Raw genomic sequence first — 24,511 nt, forward strand, 5'->3', positions numbered from 1 at the left:
ATCGATTATGCCAGCGTCCCACACCCCTGGCTAATCGATGTCCTACATTTCTATCCCAAAGTAGTAAAGTTTTTAGCGACAATCATGGAAAGGAGGCATACCAGCTTATGAATGCGTTAATCTGAGGGTACCAACACCTCAGAGCCCATCCGCGAATACGCGGCTCGATGAATGGAAGTCAAAGGCAATGCACAGTAATCACATGAATTGTCGCTAGCAGCCATTTTTCGATTTGCATTTGTCGAACAGATGGCTGTGTGCTGGACAGCTCTTTGCTGAGATGGCGGGAGTTATGTGTGGCATTCAGGATGGCGCAATTACCGTCCAAGCTTATGAAATGCTCATAATGAAAGAGCGAGTGGACAACGACCAGTGCGGCGTTAAAGAAATTGGACTATACATTTCTGGCTGCGCTATTATGGTGTCGGTGTAATACATGAACAGGCGCAATGCTGTATGTAAGGTGATTCATAAAAACTTTGCATACAAGCATGGGCTGATCACGGGAACATGTCCGGTTCACCGATAGGAGCCGCAGGTTGTGCTCGATAGTTCTGCTAACAGCATGTATGGGACCGGCAAATTCTAATTGATTGCCATATAGCGCGCAACAAGCCTAACGTGCTGATAGTTGACAAGATCAGTCGCTCCGCATGTGTTATTGATGTTGTTACCTCCCATAATGGCAACATTGAACGGAAATATGTAGAGAAGAAGGAGAACTGTGAGCCACTGTTTAGGGATATAAAGGAAATTTTGCATCTCGAGAAGGTTTTTGTAGTTCCCATAATATTGTCAGCTACAGGTATTGTACCAAAATTCTCACGGCTTTCCTTGATATCCAGGTTAAAATCTTGCAGAAATTCACCATTCAGCATGCGTGATCGATATTGCAGGAAGTTCTCGGCGGGTTCTCTCACTAACCTACTACCGGTCACCACGACTGAAGCCCCCTATGTTTATTTATTTAATAAAAACAAGTCGGGAAACCGGAAGCTTGACGCTTCAGGTATAAAAGGTTTTGTGTTACCCTATGTGAGGAGCATAACGTAGTTCTCCATTGGCTTATAGCATTGACCCGAGATATTGAAATCGTTCAGTTCTGGGCAGATTACTGCCATTGCCAGCGATTTAAAAATCTCGAGTCAACGATATCAGCCAATGGAGAACTGCGTAATGAAATTGTTTTACGCATTAATGCAACCTGGATGAAGTGGCATTCCCCAACTGGTGTTCTTTGTGATCGACGTATCAGCGCAAGTCCCAAATCTAAAATTTACTGCAATGTCGTCCGTCTGCCACTCTCTATAGTTCTCAGTGTTGGCCGACTATAAAGGACAATGAACGGCGTCTTGCGGTATTGGGGGCGAAGATGTTGCATTGCACTGGTGGCGTGACACGTTTTGATTACGTCTGAAATGAGAATATCCGCGATCGATATGGGTTTGAATCGATCGTGGAAAAACTGCAAGAGAGGCGTTTTCGATGGTGTGGTCACGTAATTCACGCTAACGAGAATTCAACAGCCAGTATTGATCAGAACATCGAAAGCAATGGTAAGCAACCAAAAAGCCGGCCAAAACAATGGTGGCTTGATACGCTGGATGGGGATTTAAAGGTCTCGCGATTACATCCTGATCAGGCATTTGATAAAATAAAATGACGAAACCGATCACCATGAGCCGACCCCGCCCGTGAACTGAAGGCTGAAGAAAAAGAAAAAGATGTGAGGAGCGACGAGTGCATGACAGCTCCGTGTAATATAGCTAAAAACTCCATTGCCCTCTATTTTCTAGAAAGCGACTGAAATAAATCATTTGATGGAAAGCCCTGTGTTGATAATGGCCAACCTTATACGCTTTACGCCCTCAGGTTAATATTATTAGCGAATGAAAACAATTTAACCAACATCAAATATAAAAAAGGGCTAGGGAGAATTAGATTCTTCTTGAATGGAATTTTAATATTTCACTCGAATTTCAATTATTCTCGTTAATTATGACGTCAGCATCTTATTTGTATGGCTTAGAATGCTGTTAATTAGCACGAAATTGATAAGTTTGAACTGCTACAACTTTCCCACTAATAGTTGGATTTTCATGACACTTGGCATGTGTATGCACGAAGCTGTCCTCTATGTCGGTGCACAATTTAGTACACTTAGGATAAACTTAAGGAGAGTTTTTTAGTCAATTTCTAAAAGTTGATAATATACTATTAGTAAATTTTTTGAGCAGATACCGGAATGGAACATCTCTCGAAGATTAGATTTCACATAAGTGTTTTACACAAAACCTTAAAAAGGGCTGCAGATAAATAGATTCTTCATAAATGTGACTTTAATATTCCACGCGAATGTCAATTATTCCGGGTTATTATGACGTCAGCATCTGATTTGCATGGCTTTGGAAGCAGTAAACTCGTGCGAAATTGCTAAGTTTGAACTGCTATAACTTTGGCGTTAATTGCCTGATTTCCATGAAATTTAGCACGTATATACGAAATATTGTCCCCTATACTGGTACAAAATTGGGAAGTCCTAGGATGAATTTAAGGGGGATTTTTCAGTAAATTTCTAAAAGTAGTAATATACTATTAGTAAGTTTATTTGAGCAGATATCGGAATGGGACATATTTTGAGGCCTAGATTTCATCTAGGAGCACCACCCTGATTTTTTCCGGATTTTTAGGATGGGCAGTTTCCGAAAATGAGTCCTGTCTCACTTCAAGTGCGTACATTTTGACTCCTTACTCACGCACTTTGCAACTTATGCCAAAACTAATGTCAGTTTCGGAAAGTACAAATCGAGACATTTGATACCCTACACAACTATATCCGGTGAAAAAAATTTTTGAATCCCCCCTTTGCATGTATGGGGGCTCCCCATACCCCTTTAAACTCCACCTAAATTTATGCCACTCGCTGTATACGTGGGATTTCATAGTTCCCATCTGTCCACCAAATTTCGTTCGAATCGGTTTAGCCGTTTTGGAGAAAAATGCGTGTGACAGACAGACAGACAGACATTGAATCGATTTTAATAAGGTTTTGTTTTACACAAAACCTTAAAAATGAAAAAGTGTCGAAAAAAAATTCAAACGTGTCAATAGAATGTTTGGTTTGATTTATGTAGAGTAGGTTTGCAAGCGCTTGTGGTCAATCCGTACAACGTGTCGGTTTTTTGGGACAAATCAAAGGGAATTTGTCGGAGGCGATTGTGTCGCGCCCATACATTTCTTGATGCATGCGGTCGCCTTATCAAAGCTTGTCCGCGATGCCTGCCTGTTTGGAACTCACTAACACAATTGCAAGCGTGTGAATAGAGATTTTTGATTCCCTACAGTCAAGCAGTGCTTTGGAGTTTTCTAGAAGTACCAAGCGTGAAAACCGGACATTAGACTTTTCATTTTAATTTGATACTGACATATAATCTCTTGACGTGAAATAAATTCACATGAAAATGGAAATTTTGATCTTTGATAGCTCATCGACTTTTAATCCCATGTGAAAAATACCGAAAAGTACTAATCGAGCCCTTTCATTGGATACCACACATGACCATAATCTGGGAAAAAGTTGCCCTCCCCGTCTTCGTATGTGTCGAGGGCCCCTCTAAACACAAGACTAAGTCGTGCCACTTGTTGCATCTAAAGGACTTTACAGACTACATACTTTCACCAAATTTCGGGCCAATAGCTTCCCCGTTTTCGAGTAAATGGCTGCGACAAGCAAACGGACAGGCAGACGGGCAAACGTCAAACCTATTTTAATAAGATTTTGTTTTCCACAAAACTTAAAAACACAATTATGAACCTCGTTATTTTGTCTTTCGGAAAACATGGCATGATCAGTTGAGCAATGATAATTCCACAGAAATGTTTAAAATTGTCTCACGTTTAATTTACTTTTGGGGAAACACTGTATCTTCAAAGGAACACCAGACACTTTATACTTTAATCAAAAGGCGTTGTTAAGACTTGAAAAATCCAATAAATTCAGAATTGAATTTTTTTGTTATTTTTCCCCGTTCTAAGCCACAAAATTCCTCTATTGTCTGTGTCGAGCCGTTAGGGGAAATGCATCCCATGGCATTCATTTAGCAGAAAAATTTAAGATCAATTATCATTTTAGTTTGCGATTTATGTAATGATGAAATTATTAAATCAGATTTTGCGGAAATTGGACATCACCCTTGCGAAAAAGTACCTCTAGAGATGACAACAGAATGGTTGATTTTTTCATTTAAAGGTATCACAAATCTTTCCTAAATACATACATATGTACGGCCGTGGATGGAATGGCCATGCCCCTACGAATTTCAAAACTGTATCCAATTCAAATTATATTTATTCAAAATTATATCCTTTTCAGCTTTTCCCTCCATGTCCCATGTCCCTTCCGACTATAACGACCGTAAAAATACCACGGAAAGGCAGCCGGAAGGAAGCACGTTGAAAAACATCTTGAGGGTGAATAGGCACCTGTTACTTTTTAAATATTCCTAAATGATTCCTCGGACTACACTTGGTAACAACTTTTACGCCTTTTGTTCGCCCATTCCGTGAACCCTGTAATCTGCATATAATTGAAACTGAATATTTTAATAATTAATTATGTAAATACCTCAGCCCTTACTTTTACCTGCTCTGCAAGGCATTAAACCGTTAAAATTCCTTTGCAGACACCCCAGGATGTTTTTTTTTCTCACTCTCAGAAAAATTCAGTTGTGGTTCGCGCGTTTATCATTTTCCCAAGGAAATTTTCACATCGCAACTAAATAACCAAAGAAATATTATCCTTCGGGAGATGATAAAACTTTTATTAAGCACAACTACGTGTGCTCTTGCCAGCGTTCAAATCAACACCCCTACATCCTGCTGGAATGCCATTATGTTATTATGAAGTAGCAGAAGCACCAGAAGTAGCAGGAGTGGCAGGATAACACTCCCGACAGCATTTCGAGTATCCATAGTTGGCGGAATATGTATGAAAACGGATATACCCGAAAATCCTTGAAAATTTATTAAGGGTTTCAACAGAGCCCGGGGTGATTTTGGCAGCGAACGACCCCAACAACACCCGGCGAATATGAATGTGGGTTACGGCCCTTTTTTTCGCCCTCTGTATTTTGTTATGTGAATTATGGAGGGGATTCCTGGTTGTGCTCGCTGGCTGCATTTATCTAGTATGTAGATCTGTGGATCGGATAACTATTTCAACTTTTCGGGGGTTGAATGGTGTTATGTCTCCTTCATATCCTTTTTTTTCATCTGGTGAATTGAGATACACTTGGATTAATGGATGACGCGTCTGACTCGCTCTTAACGACAGTCATATACAAACAGAATTTGGGGGGTGTGTTAGGGGAGGCAGGATTTGTGTATGATATAAATGTCACTATGAAAAATTCAATAGTTTAGATATTTTGGTTTGTTTAGTTCAGGATTAGATTGGGCTAATCCATTTTTTTTGCTTATGGGGGTTAAGCACGTGCCACGGATATATATCTCTTGGGGATTACTCAGTTAAAGTACTTAGCGTAATAGAATATCCGAATAGCATTTAAGAACATCGATTTATTTCATTCGTAGCGGCGGTTGAAGTAGAGAGGTCTGGACCAAGTCCTTGAAATGAGAAACGGGCCCTGCACCTCAGTCATTGGAAATAGTGGCTGGACCGTGATGCGCCTTAGAATTTTAACACCAAACCGGAATTTAGTCAAAGAAAAAATATCTTCTCTTTGGATTTATGGGAGTGCAATGTATTGGCAGCTCCTTCTAGGAGGTCAACTCATCATTGCGACGGCCAAAGATGCTTTTCCGCAAGACAACACAACTGCTGGTAGTAGACGTAGAAAAATAAAACAGAACATATTTACGATAGGTAGACTATGCTTTTGGTTTAGCCTTAGTGTAAGCCAGGATGTCAGACAGTTGCTGTAGACGTCAAATTTGTGGACCTCAGTGAAAAAGCCCGGGATTAGAGGTTCTTACTAAAGCAAGCCTGAGGGCAGAACATAGCTATTCTCACCGATAGCCAAGCACCGATCAAGGCACTTACGTCCAACCAGGTGAACTCTAAACAGTTGTGGGAATACCTTTAAAGACTGAATACACTCGGTTCGTCCAATAAGGTCTGGATACTTTGGGCTCCAGGTCATGGTGGGTTGAAAGGCAACGAGGCAGCGGACGAACTAGCCAAGAAGGGAGCATGGACGCCTTTACACGGGCCAGAACCCTACTGTGCAATCGGAAACGGTTTCATGGCTATGACTCTAAGAAATGAAGAAGAACGGTTGAGGGAGCTATACTAAGCGGGCCTACCAGGGATGGAGCAGTCCAGAGTGCTTATTGGGGGATACGAACCCATGCGCACAAAGGATTGCTGAAACCTCACCAAAAGGAACCTCCGAATCATAATGGGAATTCTCACTGATCATTGTCGGCTGAACTATCACCTAGCGAAGCTAGGGATTTCTACGGACACTGCCTGTGCGGAGTGTGACGAAACCTCTATACACGTCCTGGGACAGTGTGCGGCACTTGTGCAAAGTAGGTCGAGGCATCTGGGAGAACACTTAATACCAGATGCAAAGCTGAAAGATCTGGAAGTAGGGAACATACTAAAGTTCCTGACGGTTATAGGCCTGCTTGAGATACTATGATCAATAGGCACACTATAACCAGTAAAAGGGGCACAATAGTTCTTCAAGGACGCGGTGTGACTTTCCCTTAAGAGAATAATAATAATAAAGCAAGCCTAAGCCGAACATGTGCTCACGATGTATTCTAGTCAATGGATCACGTCCTTTGTTGTTGAATTCTCACTTGTGAAAGCTAAGTCAGGGCCATCAAAGCCAGTCAAGCTTTATATTCATAGAATTCTTTTCCACATTTCTCCTGGGGGCTCTTCGGACACATATTAACTTAGGGACTACAATCGTGGTGAATAGTGCATTGGTACTAGCGGTACACTAAGTGCAGGCATTCATATCTTTAGATGCGAAGTCGGTCTTACACATCTATCCCAATTAAGGCCCTGAAATTGAAAAGCACATTTCCATACATTATACACATAAGGAACTCTCCTGCGATAAGGCCGTACTCCCAACCAGTATGAAACTTACCCAAGTCGGCCATTCGGAAATAACTAGACTGACAATACACTCTTCATAGATTTTCCTGGAGTATATGCTCTCAGAGAGTCATCCGGATTCGCATGGAATAGGATTACTTTCGACGCCGGTTCGTGGCTTCAAATTAGTTGCTTTCAGATTTGGGTGTGTTCGTCCTCTTTTGGAATCAACTGTAACCAAGCCTTTTCATCGTTGACACTTTGCGTACGATATAGTGCATAGAATATGATGGGTATCTGATGGGTTTGAGACCGTTGACAATTTCTCCTATCTAGGGTCGAAAATCACAACCGATAACAATTACGATGATGAAATCCGCGCACGGTTGTTGTCAGCCAACAGAGCCTATTACAGCTTACAAAGACTGTTCCGCTCGAAACGTCTCACCATAGGGTCAAAGCTCTTACTGTACAAGACCATGATCTTGCCAGTCCTCATGTATTCCTCGGAAACTTGGATTCTTAACAAGAAAAATTGCGAACTCTTGGCCGCGTTTGAGAGAAGAATCCTCCGAAGAATTTTTGGCCCCCTACATGAGGATGGACGATTCCGTAGCCTACACAATGACGAAATCTATGAGCGATACCATGACCGTCCGGTTGTGGATAAAATCCGGCTCAATGGGTTACGGTGGGCGGGTCACTTAATCCGTATGGATGAGGATGATCCCACCCGGAAAGTCTATAAGGGCAATATCTATGGTAGAAAAAGAAGACGAGGCAGACCCTGCCTAAGATGGAACGATGGCGTGGGTCAGGACGCCAGACAGCTTTTAGGGATATCGAATTGGTGGACCTCGGCGCAAAACCGGGATGTCTGGAGTTCCTTATTAAGGCAGGCCTAGACCGGATACCGGTTGTTGCGCCGTTGATGATGATGATGATCTATTACCAAGCAGCGTGGAGAAACTCTCGCGTATCGTAGCGTTTCGGTGCTAGCAGAGCACTGGGTTTTTCACATACATCGAGACAATCTTGACAGTCTTCCAAGATCTCGGAAACAATACTCATACAAAAACTGGACAAAAGGTAGGATGGCTCGGCAAATGGTTTTGCCTATCTCACCAGACGTTCCATGCTCGCCGCCCTTTCCTCAATCTCTCAACACTACCGAAGAAAAATTTCTGCCACTACTTCGCCGCTGGTGCTCACAGGTGGCGGCGAGGAAGATGGGGCGGCAACCCTATCGGCCAAACCAAAACCAAGTGGTCGAGGAGAACCTCCATAGTGGTGGCACCGGGAGACGCTGTAATCACTTTGGTTTGCCGGCTGTGATTCAGTAGGCGAATGCTCCAAAGACCTAATCAGGGCGATCAGACCCGAGTCTGCACGGGGACTCATCTGAAGTGGCAAATTGGTCACGAAACCTTACCAGGGGTATACTGGTACCATGGGAACCGGGAAAGCCCCTGGACTCACATATTTCGGGTGAACTCCTGTTGTATGTGAGGACAGCTCGGTTAATCGCGGTTGGCCCCCCTAGTGGGAGTTTCATGGTGGTTGTGGTTGTGCTCAAGCGAGAAGAGACCTTTGGGCCTCGACGTGGTGTTGCGTATCAACACGGGTGTGCTCCATAGTTCGGTAGAGATTTAGGTAATTCTTGCATCCACCAGTATGAATGCTAAGCCATGCACTTGGTATAGACTGGTACCGTTGTTGCTTGTCTCAGCGGAGCTCTGATTGTGGTCGCAAAATCAATCCGTGTCTTAAGAGGACCGTAGGATTAAGTCTCACGACAGATGCCTACGTAAAACACTATGGGCTTCACTACTTCGACGCTTTGGTGCTTTGAGGTGGCGGTGAGGAGCAGGGGGCAACAACCCTGCCCAACAAACCAAAAGCAAGTAGCCGAAGAGTACCTGTGCGAGGCAGTGCCGGGAAACGCTGTACTAACTTTAGCTTGCTGGCCGTGGCGCAGTAAGCGAATGCTCCAAGGTTTATATAGATAATCAGATTGACATTTGAAGGAGCTTCGGTCACGAAACCTTACCAGCAGCATACTGGTACCATGGGAGCCAGGATAGCCCTCTGTCTCTAGAGAATTCCTGGTTCATGTATTTTCAGCTCGGTTTTTAGCGGGGGTAGATAGTAGGTAGGTCAGGAATCTATAAACTGAGCCATGCACTCAGTACAGATTGGTACCGTTGTGCTTGCCTCAGCGGGGCTTTGATTATTGCCACAAAATCAATCTGTGTCTTAAGAAGATTGAGTCCGGCGGATAGGTACTCACGTCAATCCACCGAGACGTAACCACTTCAACGCGGTGTTCTGAGATGACGATGATGAAGAACCCTGCCAGCCGAACCAAAACCAAATGGTCGAAGTGAACCTTCACGTGGTGGCACCGGGAACTGCTGTTCTCACTTTGACTTGTTGGTCGTGATACAGTAATTGAATGTTCCAAAGTTTATACAAGCGATCAGATCTAAGCCTGTACGGAAGCTTGTCTGGAGTAACATGGAAATCTGGATAGTCCTCTGAATTCACACTTTTCAGGAGAATTCCTGGTTCATGTACGTTGCCCCCTAAGTGGAACTTTTCAAGTGGTTGCAGTTAAGTTCGAGCTGACAAAAGATCTTCGAACTGAAAATGTGGAGTTACGTTTCAACTCGGCGGCCCGCTCCCTTGCACACGATGCGCTGGTGAATTTTCCATGGAGAATAAATCCAAACTAACAAAAAAATTGACGAAATAGCAGGGTAGGAGAAAGAGCTGAGTGCGTTTGGTCGCAGCACAAAAATGCGTCGTTCACCTCAGTGATGAGCGAAAGAGGCAGCGAGGGCTGACATACTCGATGTGATATGGGGACGCCCAAATAAAGAGGAAGCCTTACAAAGTAACGCGACTGACGGTGCGGGGACGGCAACTCCAATATCCTGTAGTGCTCCTGTTCCGAAAAAAACGTACCGCGCAGAAGTGCAGTCGGCCGTCCTAGCTAGAGCTGAAGAGGAAAGGCTCATCAGGAAATGCCACCATTCCCGTGAAGCGTAGGCGGTCGGGAAAGGGGTCAAAGACGGGCTGATGGGACTGTTGAAACTATTGACCGTATCTCGAACGTTAAGAGCAGCGAAAGACGATTGAAAAGCAAAAACAGCCGCACTCCTCGCTGAGAAAAACACGGACTGCAAATAGTCCACTGCAAAACGAACTGGGGAAAAAGCTGGAAGAGAACGACGTGCCTGAAGGAGACTTTATCAAAGTAGTTTCCAGGACCCAAAACGAGACGGCGAAGAATATAATAAAGGATAGAAGGAAACAACTGACTAGGCCGACAGATACCTGTCTGTTCAAAGAGAAGAAGGCTGCAAACCAAAATCTAGTAGCAGAAAAGACGAGGAAACGAAGAAGGTCTACACCGTCGGCTTTGCTTAGTGTTCTGAAGTCTTGAGTGAAATCCGCTTCAAGACCGGAAGAGAAGGGAGCAGAGGTGTCTTTCATACGGAAAAAGAAGGGACTCTGGAGGACGCCGTTTTGGAAATATCCTGGTAGGCGGTGATTTTAATGCCAGAGCACTTAAATGGGGCATGTCTCAGCCCTCCAGAGGAAAACGGATTCTAGAAATGGTAGCGAGAACCGGCTCGTAATTTTGAACACCGCCAGCATTTCGGCGTCTAGGGTGTGTAAATTAGGTGATGAACCTAATAACGACAGTGTGTGAGGCTTCCACGCCCCGGAGGGGCCCCAGCCGCGACAAGTCTTCTATGCACTGGCGGACGGCAGAAGTTGCCGACTTACGGAGGGAGTGTCATAAGTTTCGTCGTTTGGCACAATGTTTACATACCAACGAGGAGGCATGTGCCAAAAGGACGGAGTATAAATCAGAAAAAAAGGAGCCTGCGCACCGCGATAAAAAAAGGAAAAGCTCGCGACTGGCAGAACCTGATTAACGCGGTTAATTGAAGCTGTAGGGACTTGGCTATAAGCTTATCACCGTAAAAATCACTGAGGAAGCCCTGCATACTGAATACCGACCAGGTTGAAGGGCATTGTACGGCCATAATTCCCCAGATATCCTGTTAATAACGCGGAAAGCGTCCTGGATTGCCCTTTTTCGGTTCTCACCATGAAAAACAAGAAGGCCCCAGGTCCTGACGGCAACCCGGCGGAATTTTACAAACTGGTGTTCTGCCGGCGGCCAGACTTGCTGCTTGGAGTGTTCAACGCTTGCTTGAAGGAGGGCATCTTTTTTGTCGCTGGATGAGGTGCTCAGAGGTGGCGGTGTGGAAGACGAGGCGGTAACCCTGTCGGCGAAAACAAAACCAAGTGGGTGAGGAGAGCCTCCATAGTGGTGGCACCGGGAGACGCTGTATCACTTTGGCTTGCCGACCGTGATGCAATAGGCGAATGCTCCAAAGGCCTAATCAGGGCGATCAGACCTGAGTCTGCACGGAGACTCATCTGAAGTGGCAAATTGGTCACGAAACCTTACCAGAGGTATACTGGTACCATGGGAACCGAGGTAGCTCCTGGACTCTCATACTTCGGGTGAACTCCCGTTGTATGTGAGTACAGCTCCGTTGTTTGCGGTTGGCCCTCTAGTGGGAGCTTCATGGGGGTTGTTGTTATGCTCAAGAGAGAAGAGCCCTTCGGGCCTCGGCGTGGTGTTCCGTTTCAACACGGCAACCGTACTCCTTAGATCAGTAGAGATTTAGGTATGCCTTGCAGCCATCAGTATGAATGCTAAGCCATGCACTTGTGTGTGTTTGTGTTTGGTGGGGGAGAAGTTACATCTTCTGAGCACTCAGGCCGTGTTGGCTCATTGTACCCGCCACCCTCGTCTAACAGAATATTCCGGATTCGTTAACGTATCGCAGGATTTCCGTTAGTGGATGTGATGCTACCCGTCGCAATTGGAAAACATCGGCACCAGAGATCTGATGCCTGATGCGTCCATAGGCGAGGCATTCACATAGGATATGCTCCGTGGATTCCGCTTCCTCATTACAGGAGGGACACGTAATATCTTCGGTAATTCCTATTCTGAACATATGCCCAGCTAGTGAACTATGGCCTGTCAGAATGCCCACAATACACCTGCAAGTCCTCCTGCTTTTCTACAGGATAAACTTTGCGGTACGTATGTTCGGTTCTAGCAGGAAAAGTTTGGTGTGTCGAGCAGCATTTAGGCTCTGCCACCTGTCATTATGGGAAGCTTGTTCCCAGTTTTTGAAAACAGACTTAGCCAAACCTACTGATACTCCAGTTGCTGGCTCCGGTCCCGGCATAGGGGAGATTGACTCCTCTTTCGCTAAAACGTCCGAGATTTCATTTCCCTCTATGCCATAGTGACCAGGTACTGAGAGTAGTTCCACCCTATTGAATCTAGATATAGAGTTCAAACGGTGTCTGCATTCCTGAAGGATTTTCGAGGTGATCAAAGGACTGATCAATGCCCTCAATGCAGCTTGACTGTCACTGCAGATTACAATGCGCCTGCCCTTCAACCACTCGTCAATTACCCAGTTTGCCACCCTTAGGATGCATATTGTCCCAAAGGAAAAGCCCACTTCTCGTTTTTATTCGAGAGGTAGACTTCGGCTCCAGAACCCTCTTCTGTTTTTGAGCCATCCGTGTAGAAGACTTCCGTATATTCCGCCACGCATTCATCCAGGTCTTCCCAGTCCTCTCTACGCTTCAGGGTAACTTCATGTCTCCTACCAAACAGATGTATGGGGACACGAGAATCGGAAGGCATTGTAAGAACTGGATTCAGCCCTCCCAGTAACTCTTCCAATGCTCTGCGCCCCCCACATCCGTTGTTTTCCCATAGATCTAATCGAATTAGTCTATGAGCTACTCTCATTGCTGTGCTTTGAATAAATATATCCAGGGGCTGCAAATTGAGTAGTGCATTCAGAGCTGCCCCGGATATCGTGCTCATGGCACCAGTGATACCCAGACACACAGTTCTTTGCAGTGTGGCTAGTTTACGGTGAAAACCTTTTTGTCTCACTTTCACCCACCACACTACGGATGCATATACGAACATCGGCCTAATCATGGCAACGTATATCCACATTACCACATGAGGCCTGAGTCCCCATGTCGAGGCAAAGGTCCGTCTGGACAGCCCATAAGCTGTGAGACCTCGTTTCATCTTTACCTCTCCATGTTTGTTCCACAGAAGTTTTTTATCATTCACTTGGTATAGACTGGTACCGTCGTAGCTTCTTTCGGCGGGGCTCTGATTGTGGCCAAAAAATCAATCCGTGTTTTAAGAAGATCGTGGGTTTAAGTCTCCATGACAGGTACTCACGTCAAACCACCCAGGACTGACTGTCGCTGGAATGTGACTAGACTCGCACTGATCAGCAAGGAAAAGGAAACCCGGAGCTCCCGTCTGCGTACCGACCTCTGTATATGCTTGACATGCCTTCAATTCCGTAAGATGGGTAGATATGCTAGGCACATTAGAAAACTCATTCCACGTGCCAAGCTATCTCTTGCGGATATTAATGGATTAACTGAAAGACCAACCCTTCTCTATAAGACGCTAGAGAGCCAGAGGAGGACGGAAATCACGTCGGGAGTAGCACAGGGATCCATACTAGGGCCGGGCCTCTGGAACGCTTCCTATGATAGTCTGCTGGGACTCGATATACCTGACGAGTCGCGCCTGTTCGGTTATACAGACGACGTTGCGGCTTGGCATACTGATGCGACGGGTACGCGGATGAATGATTTGTCATCGTTTCAGCTTTTCGCTGGAAAAAAACTGAAGTATTCACCTTGATCAGAAAGAGAATCTCGACCCTGTGTCCCATATCGATCGGCGAGTTGACTAAAGACTCAAAACTACCTTGCTTAAACGCTCGAGTCCTCAAACATGAGTTTTTTCGAGCAAATCAAAGCAGCAGCGGATAAGGCTGCGACTAAAGTCACGGCCTTGAAACGGCTAATGACGAATATTTGGGGCCCTATATCTACTAGGAGACGTCTCCTTATGGGAGCAACGCAATCGGTTCTGCTTTATGTCATGGAGGTGTGAGCTGGTGCCCTTGACAAGGAGGTGCATCGTAAACGCCTTGCTCAAGTGCAAAGAGGAAAGCTTTGCAAGTGGTGCTTTTATCGCATTGTCTCAGAACCGGCCGTGATGGTGATCACAGGAGTGATCCTGGTTGCCCTCCTTGCTAACGAGCGTAAAGCTATCTACCGCTGTAAAAGTGAAAACTTAAGAGAGGTGGTTGCCCGTGAAGAACACCTCTAACGAGTGGCAACCTTCTTGGCAAAATGAGCCAAAGGGCAGATACGCGGCTCGTCGACAATTTAGACCCGTGGCTTCCTTACCCAACTTCTAAGCGGGCGTGCAGGTTTTCAGTCTTACCTGCACAGGATTGAGAAGGCGCGTTCTTCTGATTATGGATTCTGTAACGGAGTGGCGGACAACGCTGAACATCCTTTTTTCTCTTGTGAAAGAAAGGTGGGACGGCTCCGTCAGCGGCTTCATGCAAACACGGGGGAGCTCTCTCAGGACAACATTGTCAGAGAGATGCTGAAGAGCGCTGGCAGCTGGAGTCGTGTTGCGCATTATGTTCGGGCTCTTCTTATTGCGAAGAAGATTGAACTCGACCAGCGGAGGGACCGAATGGGAAGGGGTTCCCTGAACTAACAACTCCCTTCCTCGTCTCCCGTTGGGTGAAAGGGATTCCCTGACTTGAAAGCTCCCAAAGCCGGGAGAGCGGGAGGGCTAGCCCGAAGTAATGTGTCAAACGGTTCCAGACTAGTTCTCTGATGACTGGGGGGTGTTTAGTTAGGTAGTTCGACGGCGTACTGATGTGGGAGTCCAACCCTTTGTGCGTAAACGCATTCACCTACCCCATTATTGATGAAAAAAACGAATACATCCCTAAGATGAACTTTGTAAATAACAAAATCTGAAATGAGTTAGCTTTAAAAAGATACAACAAGCAAAGGATTTCGCTTGAAAAATTGGAGGCTTACAAGTAACTTAGCCCGAAATTATGTACATTATATTTTTGGTTGAATAAATTCCACTTGAAAATTAGAATGTTCAGGATCGAGTACTTCTTCTCGGCTCCATACTTTATCACTTTGATATGTACACAACATGTTAAGAGCTAATACGCATCCTGGCCGGATTTAATATGAATTTCCTAAGTAAACATGCACAAGTGGATGGGATTACATTAAATTACAGTGAAAAAGCGAGAATTTCACGCCGTTAATATCGTTTGGGCTGTACAAGGATACACAATATTATTTTGCACGTGTTGACTCTGGAAGGCTCGTCCTTTAATTTTAATTGAATCAAACCCACCTAGGTTAGATCAAGCATGCTCTTAAGGGGTATTTATGGAGTGGGGTAGGAAAATTTGCTTCGGAAAAGTTATCTCTTTTAGAATATTTACAAATTTGAGCTATGAAATTGATTAGGGTTGATAGTAGCCTACGTGAGCTGGAAACGAATGAGCATATATAATACAATAAATGTAGGTCCATGTATGTAGGTATATACAGATCGATGACGTGTGGGCTGGCATCTGAAAAAAGGATAAATTTCGGGTTGGATGATGACCGTGGGGCGCATATTGGGGTGACAACAGTCATCACATTACATTGAATGCTACCTGGCGGGGGACATATCCCCAGTCAATAGCGTTACAGTCATAAGTTCTGTGATGCTGATGGCACTAGCCGTGCTGTCTCTGTAATGGGACCTGAACTCCGGACAGCTGTCGAGCGAGAGTTCCCGATCCACGCAGCTTCGCGTCATGCCGCCAACTAGGTTGTAGATAATTCCCCTGAAATAGAACAAGAACAATTAAACTAATTAGCAGAAAGCATCATCGAACATCCAGCATGCACCACCTCCTCGAACCATACGCTATATGTGAGCTGTAACCTATTTTCGAGCCCCCTTGCCAGAGTATCATCCTGCCGGCTATATATAGTGTTCGTTTCCGCAATTTGATTAAAATAATGCAAGTGAAATGTACACCTTGCTCTGGAAACTTTTAATATTTCCGCCCAGAGACGGAGAGACAATTCCACATCACAACCGAGATTGACTGGGAAACAAATAGAACCCTTAATAGGGAAACGGAAGTCGAGAACTAATTTTCCTACGAACCGTGGAGATGCTAAATAAAGGCTGCACGCTCCCCATTCAGTGCTGGCTGGCTGCTGTTACTTAACTCACGCATCCTTTTCCCAGCCCGACTCTTTGCCCAGATTAATCTAATGGTCGGCTAAATTACATTTCCCTCCATTGCCAGGACAATGGAGCGAGTGATTCAATGTATCCGCAAAACGCATAGACCTCATGCCTGATTTTAATGCAGTGGAAAGTAATGATAAATTGACTTACGGACTACTGGATCCATTACAAAAATGCGAAAACAAGGAAAGGCTTTTGGGGGACTGTTTTGGATTGGGTGCTTTGTGAATTATATGAAAGTTGAGTGGATGTCAAAGGGACGTTGATGTATTTTGCAGTAGCAGATATCGGAGGCAGTTAGTGTACTGTGATCCCAGAAATAAATCAAGAATGACTGGTTGGGAAAACGTTTTTTAAAATGCTGAAAGGATGCGGCATAGTTAATTATTTCGTCGTGTCCCTTTAGTTGGCCATGAGGTTAACAGGCAGTACCGGGAAGTCCTTGAATCGACCATAGAGAGTCTGGCCCGTTGTCGACTATCACAGGGTTTTTGTTCCCGAAACCCTTTTCTCTTCCTTTCTCCCTTATCCTTTAACTATACAAATAACTTCGCTTCCTACCCCCTCGGATACCACTTTGTCGTGGTGGGGGAGCTTGTGGTAGTTTACTACTACACTAAGAGTGTCCAAAAACATATGAAGATGGAAACAAAGGATTGTAACTCTCCAAGTGGTAAGAAGTCACAGACTTCGAATCCACCCGCGACTCTGGGAAATCAGGTCGTGGCCGAGGCACGGATTTTGGAGGCCTCACCTAATTCATGTTTCCCCACGGAGAAATCTTGGAAGACAAGCTCTCCACTTCAGTGGAAAACCTACACCCGGTGTCTACGGCGCGGTCAACCAAAAAGGATAGTGCAGCAACTCCCTTAGTGAAAGGAACTGGAAATCTGACTACTGCCGATCGGTCGATGACACTGTTACCTAACTCTTCTAAAATATGGGAGAGGAAGGCTCGGCAGAAGGAAACTTTAGCCGCAAAGGAAAACGAACTGCAGGCTTCCCTGTTAGAACCTTCTCCTTCGCCTGTACTTGGAAAAACGGAAGAAAGGGAAGCGTAATGCGGACGCAACTAGTCTAACGCCGATATGTGAAAATAGATCCATGCAGCCCGGACTCCGTAAACCTAGGAGGGCTTCTAGCCGACGACAACGGAAGGCACTGCGAAAGAAGTCGAACCTTCTTGGGAATGAGGACATGGACGTTGCTACACCACCAAGTGTGGCGATATTCAGAGAAATTGGACGCAATAATGCGGAACTTTCGGTGGAAGGTGAGGACAAGCTGATAACCCCGGTGAGATCCACACTGATCGCAGCAGACTTTTCAGTTACCGGCGGTTTTCACATTAGACTGCAGTTATGACAACCTGCAGCATGCCAAAGCTTCTTCCTATCTACTGGTGGCAAAGCTGGCAAAGCTGCAGGACTGTCTTTATATATTTCTGGTTCAAGAGCCATGCAGTACAAAGACGGAACCCTAGGAAAACGGATTGGACAAAGTTCAATGAACTTCTTGGCAATAAAGTACAGTTCCATAGGTGGCTAAGGACTCTTTTGGTGCTGGAAGATGAATTGAAAACTCTGAACTACACACTTTTAGAGGGTTATCAAGAGGCTTGTCCTATTTCCCAAAGCGGTAAAATCGTTCCTTGGTGGAACCGGGAACTGCAAAAACTCAGGAAATCAACCAGGCGACTTCTGAACTGTGCTTGCAAAAGTAATAAGAACGAAGACTGATTAAATTTCAGGAACTTCTTCTTTTTCTTCAGCCTTTGTCCCGTTCACAAGCGGGTTCGGCTCGTCGTGATCGGCTTCGCCATTTGGCTCTATCGAATCCCTGATCTGGGTGCAATCTCGAGGCTTTTAAATCCCCATCTAGCGTATCAAGCCACCCTTGTTTAGGTCTGCCTTTTGGTCGTTTACCATCGACTTCGATGTTCAGAACAATCTTGGCAAGTGAATTCTTGTTAGCACGAATTGCGTGACCATCCGATCGAAGACGCCTCTCTCGCAACTTTTCCATGATCGGTGCAACCCCATAACGATCGCGGATATCCTCATTTCGGATGTGATCTAAACGTGTGACGCCGATAGTCCAACGTAGCATCTTCGTCTCCATTACCGCAAGACGCCGTTCATTGTCTTTTATAGTCGGCCAACACTCAGAACCATAGAGATCGACAGGACGGACGACATTGGGGTAAATTTTAGTGTCAGTTGAGCGATTATTAGTTAGTTATTCAGTTTACTGAATCTGAGAAAATTCTCCCAAGCCACAGAGAGTGCAGATTCTTCAGTGAACAAACCCTTACTAAGGTGTCTTCGTCTGAGATCTGAGGATTCCGGGCAGCTGCATAAAAAGTGCCGTCTCCTCCTCACATTGGTTGCATATATTTGAAACCACCACCCTAATCTTTTCCATATGGTAGTTTAGGGAGTAGTGTTTTGGTAAAAGCCCTACTAGGGTTCTCATGTCCTACTTCTTGATGGACAACAAAAATACCTCTCTAGCGGCCCCAGGTTCTATCACAAGGATTTTCATCTGTCCGTAAGAGTTTAAATTTCACCACTCGTCTGTGTGAACCCTGGCATTTTACCCTTCAGAGTAGACTTGACAGTGGATGGACAGATGATAAAGGCTGGTTCTGGCCCCATCATTGTGGATCCAGATTCCTGGCGAGCCAGTCTATCAACCTTCTCATTACCAGCAATGTTTGCGTGCCCTGACACCCACATCAGGAATGTTTCGTTCAGTAGGCGAACTTCCAGCAACACATGATGACGGAATTCACAGCGTGAATATAAAAGGCTCGTAAAACGTTCGAAACGAGACTCTTTTAGAGCATACTGTGAGTGCCTGGAAGGTGACCAGGAGACTTTTGGGCTGTACAGAGTCCTTAATAAGGACAAGTCGACCAAGTTGGACTCTCTTAGAAAACTTAATAGTACTTTCACGGAATCCAGAGTTGAGTCTATACAGATTCTCTTGGAAGTATATTACTCGGGGGAACATGTCTCAAAAGTGGGAAGAAGTAAATTGACGGTTTCTGCAAACCTTTCAACATCAAGGTGTTGCAAGGGAATTGGGACACAGCGGGAGCGGTTGTTACCTATTGCTATCATTAGGCCGATGTTCGCTTATGCATCCGTAGTAGGGTTGGTTAAGGTGAAATGAAAGAGTTTTCGCTGTAAACTAGCCACACTGCAAAGAATTGTGTGCTTGGGTATCACGGGTGTCATGAGCACCACGTCCGGTACAGCTCTAAATGCATTACTCAATTTGCAGCCCATGGATTTGTTTGTTCAGAGCACTGCGATGAGAGGAGCTCATAGACTAGTTCGATTAGATCTACGAAAAAACAATGGACGTGGGGGCACAGAGCTTCGGGAGAGTCATTGGGAGAACTGAAGCTAGTTTTCGCAATGCCTTCCCATTCTCAGATCTCCATACATCTGTTTGGTGGAAGATATGATGTTATCTTGAAGCGGAGAGAAACCTGGGACGAACCAGAAGAATGCGTGTTAGGATATACTGACGTTTTCTACACCGATGGCTGAAAGGCAGAACAGGGATCCGCAGGAGGAGTCTACCTCCCGAATTATAACAAGACGTGGGCTTTTCCTTTGGGGATATACACAACGGTCTTTCAGGCTGAAGTGAATACGGTCCTAACGGCGGCAACCTGGATGATTGACGAGCAGTTGAAGGGCAGGCGCACTGCAACCTGTAGTGATAGTCAAGCTGCATTGAAGGCGTTAAGTAGTACTTTGATTACTTCAAAAATCGTTCAGGAATGTAGAAACCGATTGAATACGGTGGACTTACTCTGGGTACCTGGTCATTGTGGTGTACAGGGAAATGAAATCTCCGATGACATAGCAAAAGAGGCTTCAACTTCCCCCATGCCCGGACCGGAACTAGTAATTGGGGTGTCAATAACACTTGCTGATGCTGCTATCAAAAACTGGGGTCAAGCTTCCCATAATAACAGGTGGCCAAGCCTTAATACTGCTAAACAGACCAAATTATTCCTGCCAGAACCAAACAAACATACTGCAAAGTTTATCCTGTCGAAACGCAGGAAGACTTGCAGAAGTTTTGTGGGCATTCTGACTGGTCGTAATTCACTAGCGGAACGTATGTTCAGAATAGGAATTATCCAAGATGACGGGTGTCCAACCTGTAATGAGGAAGCGGAATCCACGGAACATTTTCTATATGAGTGCTCCGCCTAAAGACACATCAGACATGAGATTTTTGGTGCTGATGTACTCCACCTGCAGCGGGTGGCATCATATCCACTAACGGAAATCCTGCAATACATAAACGAATCCGGGATATCCCGGGGGAATCGAGTACAATGGACCACTAAGGTCTGAGTGCTCAGAGGCTTTACCTCTCCCCCACCTCAAACATACGCACGCATCTAGATTGATGGATCTGGTATTCAGATCCCCCGTGATGAGAACGTTGTTAAATTTTTCACAGAAAGGGAGGAGCCTCCCAACAGCCGTGTTGAAATCCCAGTTGGAGATACTGGGAAGGAGATAAACCGAAATAATGACAGAATGGGAAGAAAAGTTGAGCATTTGTAAAGAACCTAAAGGAAATAGGATGATCAAACGGTCATCTCTAATGGTCGAAGACGACCTAGAAAGGCTTTCCCAGAAACCTAAAAAGTTGGCGAAATTGACCGTGAAGTTCCGTCCGCAAATAGTGAAGCTCCAGCAAAGCGCTCGGTTGACACGTTCTTGCAGGCCTCTGTGCTAGCCAGGCTCTGGAATGTGAAGGGGGAGGGGTTCTTTCGAGCGCTTTGTTCCCTCACGTGCCATTTGTACAAAATTAACGTGTCTATACCGATACGTTGGTTCGCACCCAATCTAAAAATGAGACAACGGACAAAGAAATTCTCCTCCTCCTTGTCCCCGCAAAACCTTAACAGGGACATTCTTTAAATAATGGCCTAAGGATGGGAGGGAACCTCAGAAGTCACGCCTCAATAACCATCTGAGGCAGAAGAAGCAACGATCGTTCCCTCTCGATCGCGACGCTCGCATCCGAAGACTTACAGCTCCACGCGCGCAGTCGAGCCGTTTTTTGCCTTTATTTTTCTGATTTAGCTCGCGTTCTGGTTTTCTTCGTTAGGCCGTCACGAATTCCTTTGTTCATTGTGAAGTGTTGTTACAGGGGCTTCTGCTGGGTAAAGCCGGGACTTTTACTTTTCACGACATTGCTAACTTTAGCTGAGTTTCTGGCAACCCCATTTGGGTCCAGAATGGTACTCTGGGTACTAGAGCTCCCTTTACTTGGAAGAGAGGGGAACACACTATCATAGCTATCCAAACTCAGCAGAGGGCTATTGTAGTTATTAGACTCCCGAGCAGCTTCTTCCACCATTTTGTTTTTGATAGAAGTAGTCTCTCCCTCCTCTCGATGGCGTTGTGGAAGTTTCCCCTCACAGTAGGCACTTTCTGCAGTCACAGTTTCCAGTGCAGTTGTCAGTAGCACAGTTCAAACATCTCGAAACTCGAGCCTTGCAAAATTTGTATATGTGGCCCGATCTACCAAGATATCACCGGGCAGGTCATTCCCCAGGAACGTTACTCTGACAATGGTCAAAGGCACTCTAACACCACCCGATTCAGGAATTTTACGAGATAGTCTTTCAGAAAAAACGCGATTGACGGTTTCGTCCAGAACAGAAGCAACTCATCAGACGCCGCCAGCGGCAGGTGGTAATCGCTTCATTTATATATAATGGTAAACACCACATGAGTACGAATTATACCGCCAGTCGCTTTTTTTGGTAAACTTAGGCGTTAAATCCAAAAAAGAGGAGTCCGTTGACCACAAAAGAGGAAGTAAGCTGTTTCCCAAGTGGTCCGGTCCGTCTTCAAGTGGATGTGGACTCAAGAGTCCCAGCATCCTCAACAAAAAAAATAGTCTTTCAGCGCTGACAATTTTAACTGACGATTCAGCATCCACAATCATCTGCATGTTATAACAGAGAGGTATATTTCTGATCACTCCATACCTGTAGTCAAATCTAAAAGGTATGAACGCTCTAAAGCCCAGGGATGTCAAACGGGAATCCTGGACCAGCCGGCTGGCACCAACAGGGTCCTTGAAAAGGACCTCTACTCCTCCAATTACCTTCTGAATGTTGAGCGATTTGATTTCATGATGAAGTTGCAAGGAATCTAAATTGAGGGAAATAGTTACCGCAATATTGATCCTTGACGGGATAGCTTTTCCTCTCGGTTGCAAAGTCATTAAAGAGCGGACCTTTCGCTTTATTAATGGGAGTCTGGTCCACCGAAATCTAAGGAGCCATAAGGGATGCATCCCCAGGAACTGGTTTCAAAGGCGGAGGGACGAATTCCTCATAGGGAGTGTTATCAGTAGTCAAGACTGAAACTGTGACTCCTTCCGGGGGTGTACCGATCCATCGTCCATCCCAAAAGAACCCACCACAATCGAAGCATCTTCACCGGGTACCACCTTTGAGCCTCCGTAGCCCGCCTAGTTTTAGGAGCATTAGACAACGGTTTGGCTTTAACCACCTTCTTCTCCTTTCTGGGGTTCAGGCCTAAACTTAACATCAATTAAAACATGACAACTATGCATCCTTTGGAATTCTGACTATGCATCCTTTGGAATTTTTTTCCCAGACAACGCTTATTTCAAAGAGCATTCATCCATCAGGAATTCGAGATAGAAGAAAATGTGATACTACCCGGAGATAAAGAGGATGTTGACGATTAAATAGATTTTATGGTTTATTTCGGATCAAGCCAATGATACGCGTGCATCCCCTGGGATCTGTGAGACCAGCGAACACTACAATTTCTATCCCGCGTACCCTTACCAAACTTGTCTTTAATAAATATTCGATTTGGCATTATGCATGTCCATATTGGAAGAGATCTCAAACTTCTTCCTGAAGAACCTCAAAAAATCAGCTTTATTAGTCAGAGAACCGGACGTTGCGATGGAAAACTAAGTTATGTCTATAACTTTTGTCCTAGAAGCAAATATAACCTTCGTCACTCAACAAAAGATGATGGAATATGTAGCATCATACAATAAGAAACTTTGAAACTTACGTCATTCGGAAGGAAATCCCGCCTTTGGGTTTTCAGTCGAAAGATTTCAGACAAGGATATTAGAAGAATGAAGACGAACCTTCAGAGATACATATGTGTGTGGATTGGGGGACCAACGAGTCAGAAAAAGGGAAAAGATCTCCGAACCCTCCTGGCAATAGCAGAAATTTCTAGGAATATTTTCCCAGTGACGTCATGTTTTGACATAATCCTTTTTGAGTTCCTAAATAGGTTAAGTCTGAGTCATAGACAAAGGTATGCCTACATGCTTCTGACAATATAACCGAATCATCAAAAGCACTATCACCTGCACATCACTGTAACAATAGCTCAGAAACATCAAATGGAATCAGTTAATGTATCCAAACACCCTCCAGTCAAGGCTAATAATATCCTTCATGACGACATTTCCTTTCCGGTCGTTCCCACTCAAACTTGAATATCTAACTCCATTTCGGTGACGAACAAAGGATAGCGAATAACGTTAAGTGGCTTTTGTTTCATTTTTGATTCACAAATAAATCAGACACATGTCCTTGATCCTTCTACATTCGTCGGAAATATAATTTTCTGGTATGCGCTGAATATTCCAGTGACTTTCTGCGTCTATGATGTGAAGTGGAAGCAATTTTCCACTGGAACCATACAAATTGCGGTAGAGGTTGAAATTGCTCCCGCACAGAAAGAAAACAAATGCAAAAATAATGATATATCCTTGCTCCGCACTTCCACCCCCATTTCACCTTTCATCTCATGGACAGAATTTAAATCATATCCTAAATTTAATTTGCTACTGGAAATTACGTAGCGAACGTATAGGAAACGGATGTGCCCGTAATGGTGGGATGGTGGCTTTACTACAAATGTCGGGTGGTCCAGTGGGGTGAGGTGGTGGGTGATAGCGAGTGGCTGGATCCTTTATCCCTATTGTGTTTTTTTACCTCGGAATGATAAACAAAAGGTGTTTTTGTTCCATATCTATTCCGTCGGTTGAGCTCCCTGTTTCAAAAAATAATTCCGCCGGATTAGGATGGATCGCGGTTAAAGCCAACCCCGCATCTGAAAGGGAAGCTGAACAATCAATTTCGG

General features: G+C 44.9%; 1 protein-coding gene across 1 annotated transcript in view; it reads right to left on the minus strand.

Annotated features, from left to right (window-relative positions):
- The window catches only part of LOC119654921, an 89,875-nt gene that overhangs the window by 41,688 nt on the left and 23,676 nt on the right, over positions 1–24,511 (minus strand). Inside the window, exon 2 of the mRNA XM_038060570.1 lies at positions 15,724–15,897. Coding sequence (XP_037916498.1) covers positions 15,724–15,897 — 174 coding nt within the window. The remainder of the gene's footprint in view (positions 1–15,723; positions 15,898–24,511) is intronic.

This window comes from Hermetia illucens, chromosome 4 (assembly GCF_905115235.1).
Source record: "Hermetia illucens chromosome 4, iHerIll2.2.curated.20191125, whole genome shotgun sequence".
Classification (NCBI taxonomy): Eukaryota; Metazoa; Arthropoda; class Insecta; order Diptera; family Stratiomyidae; genus Hermetia; species Hermetia illucens.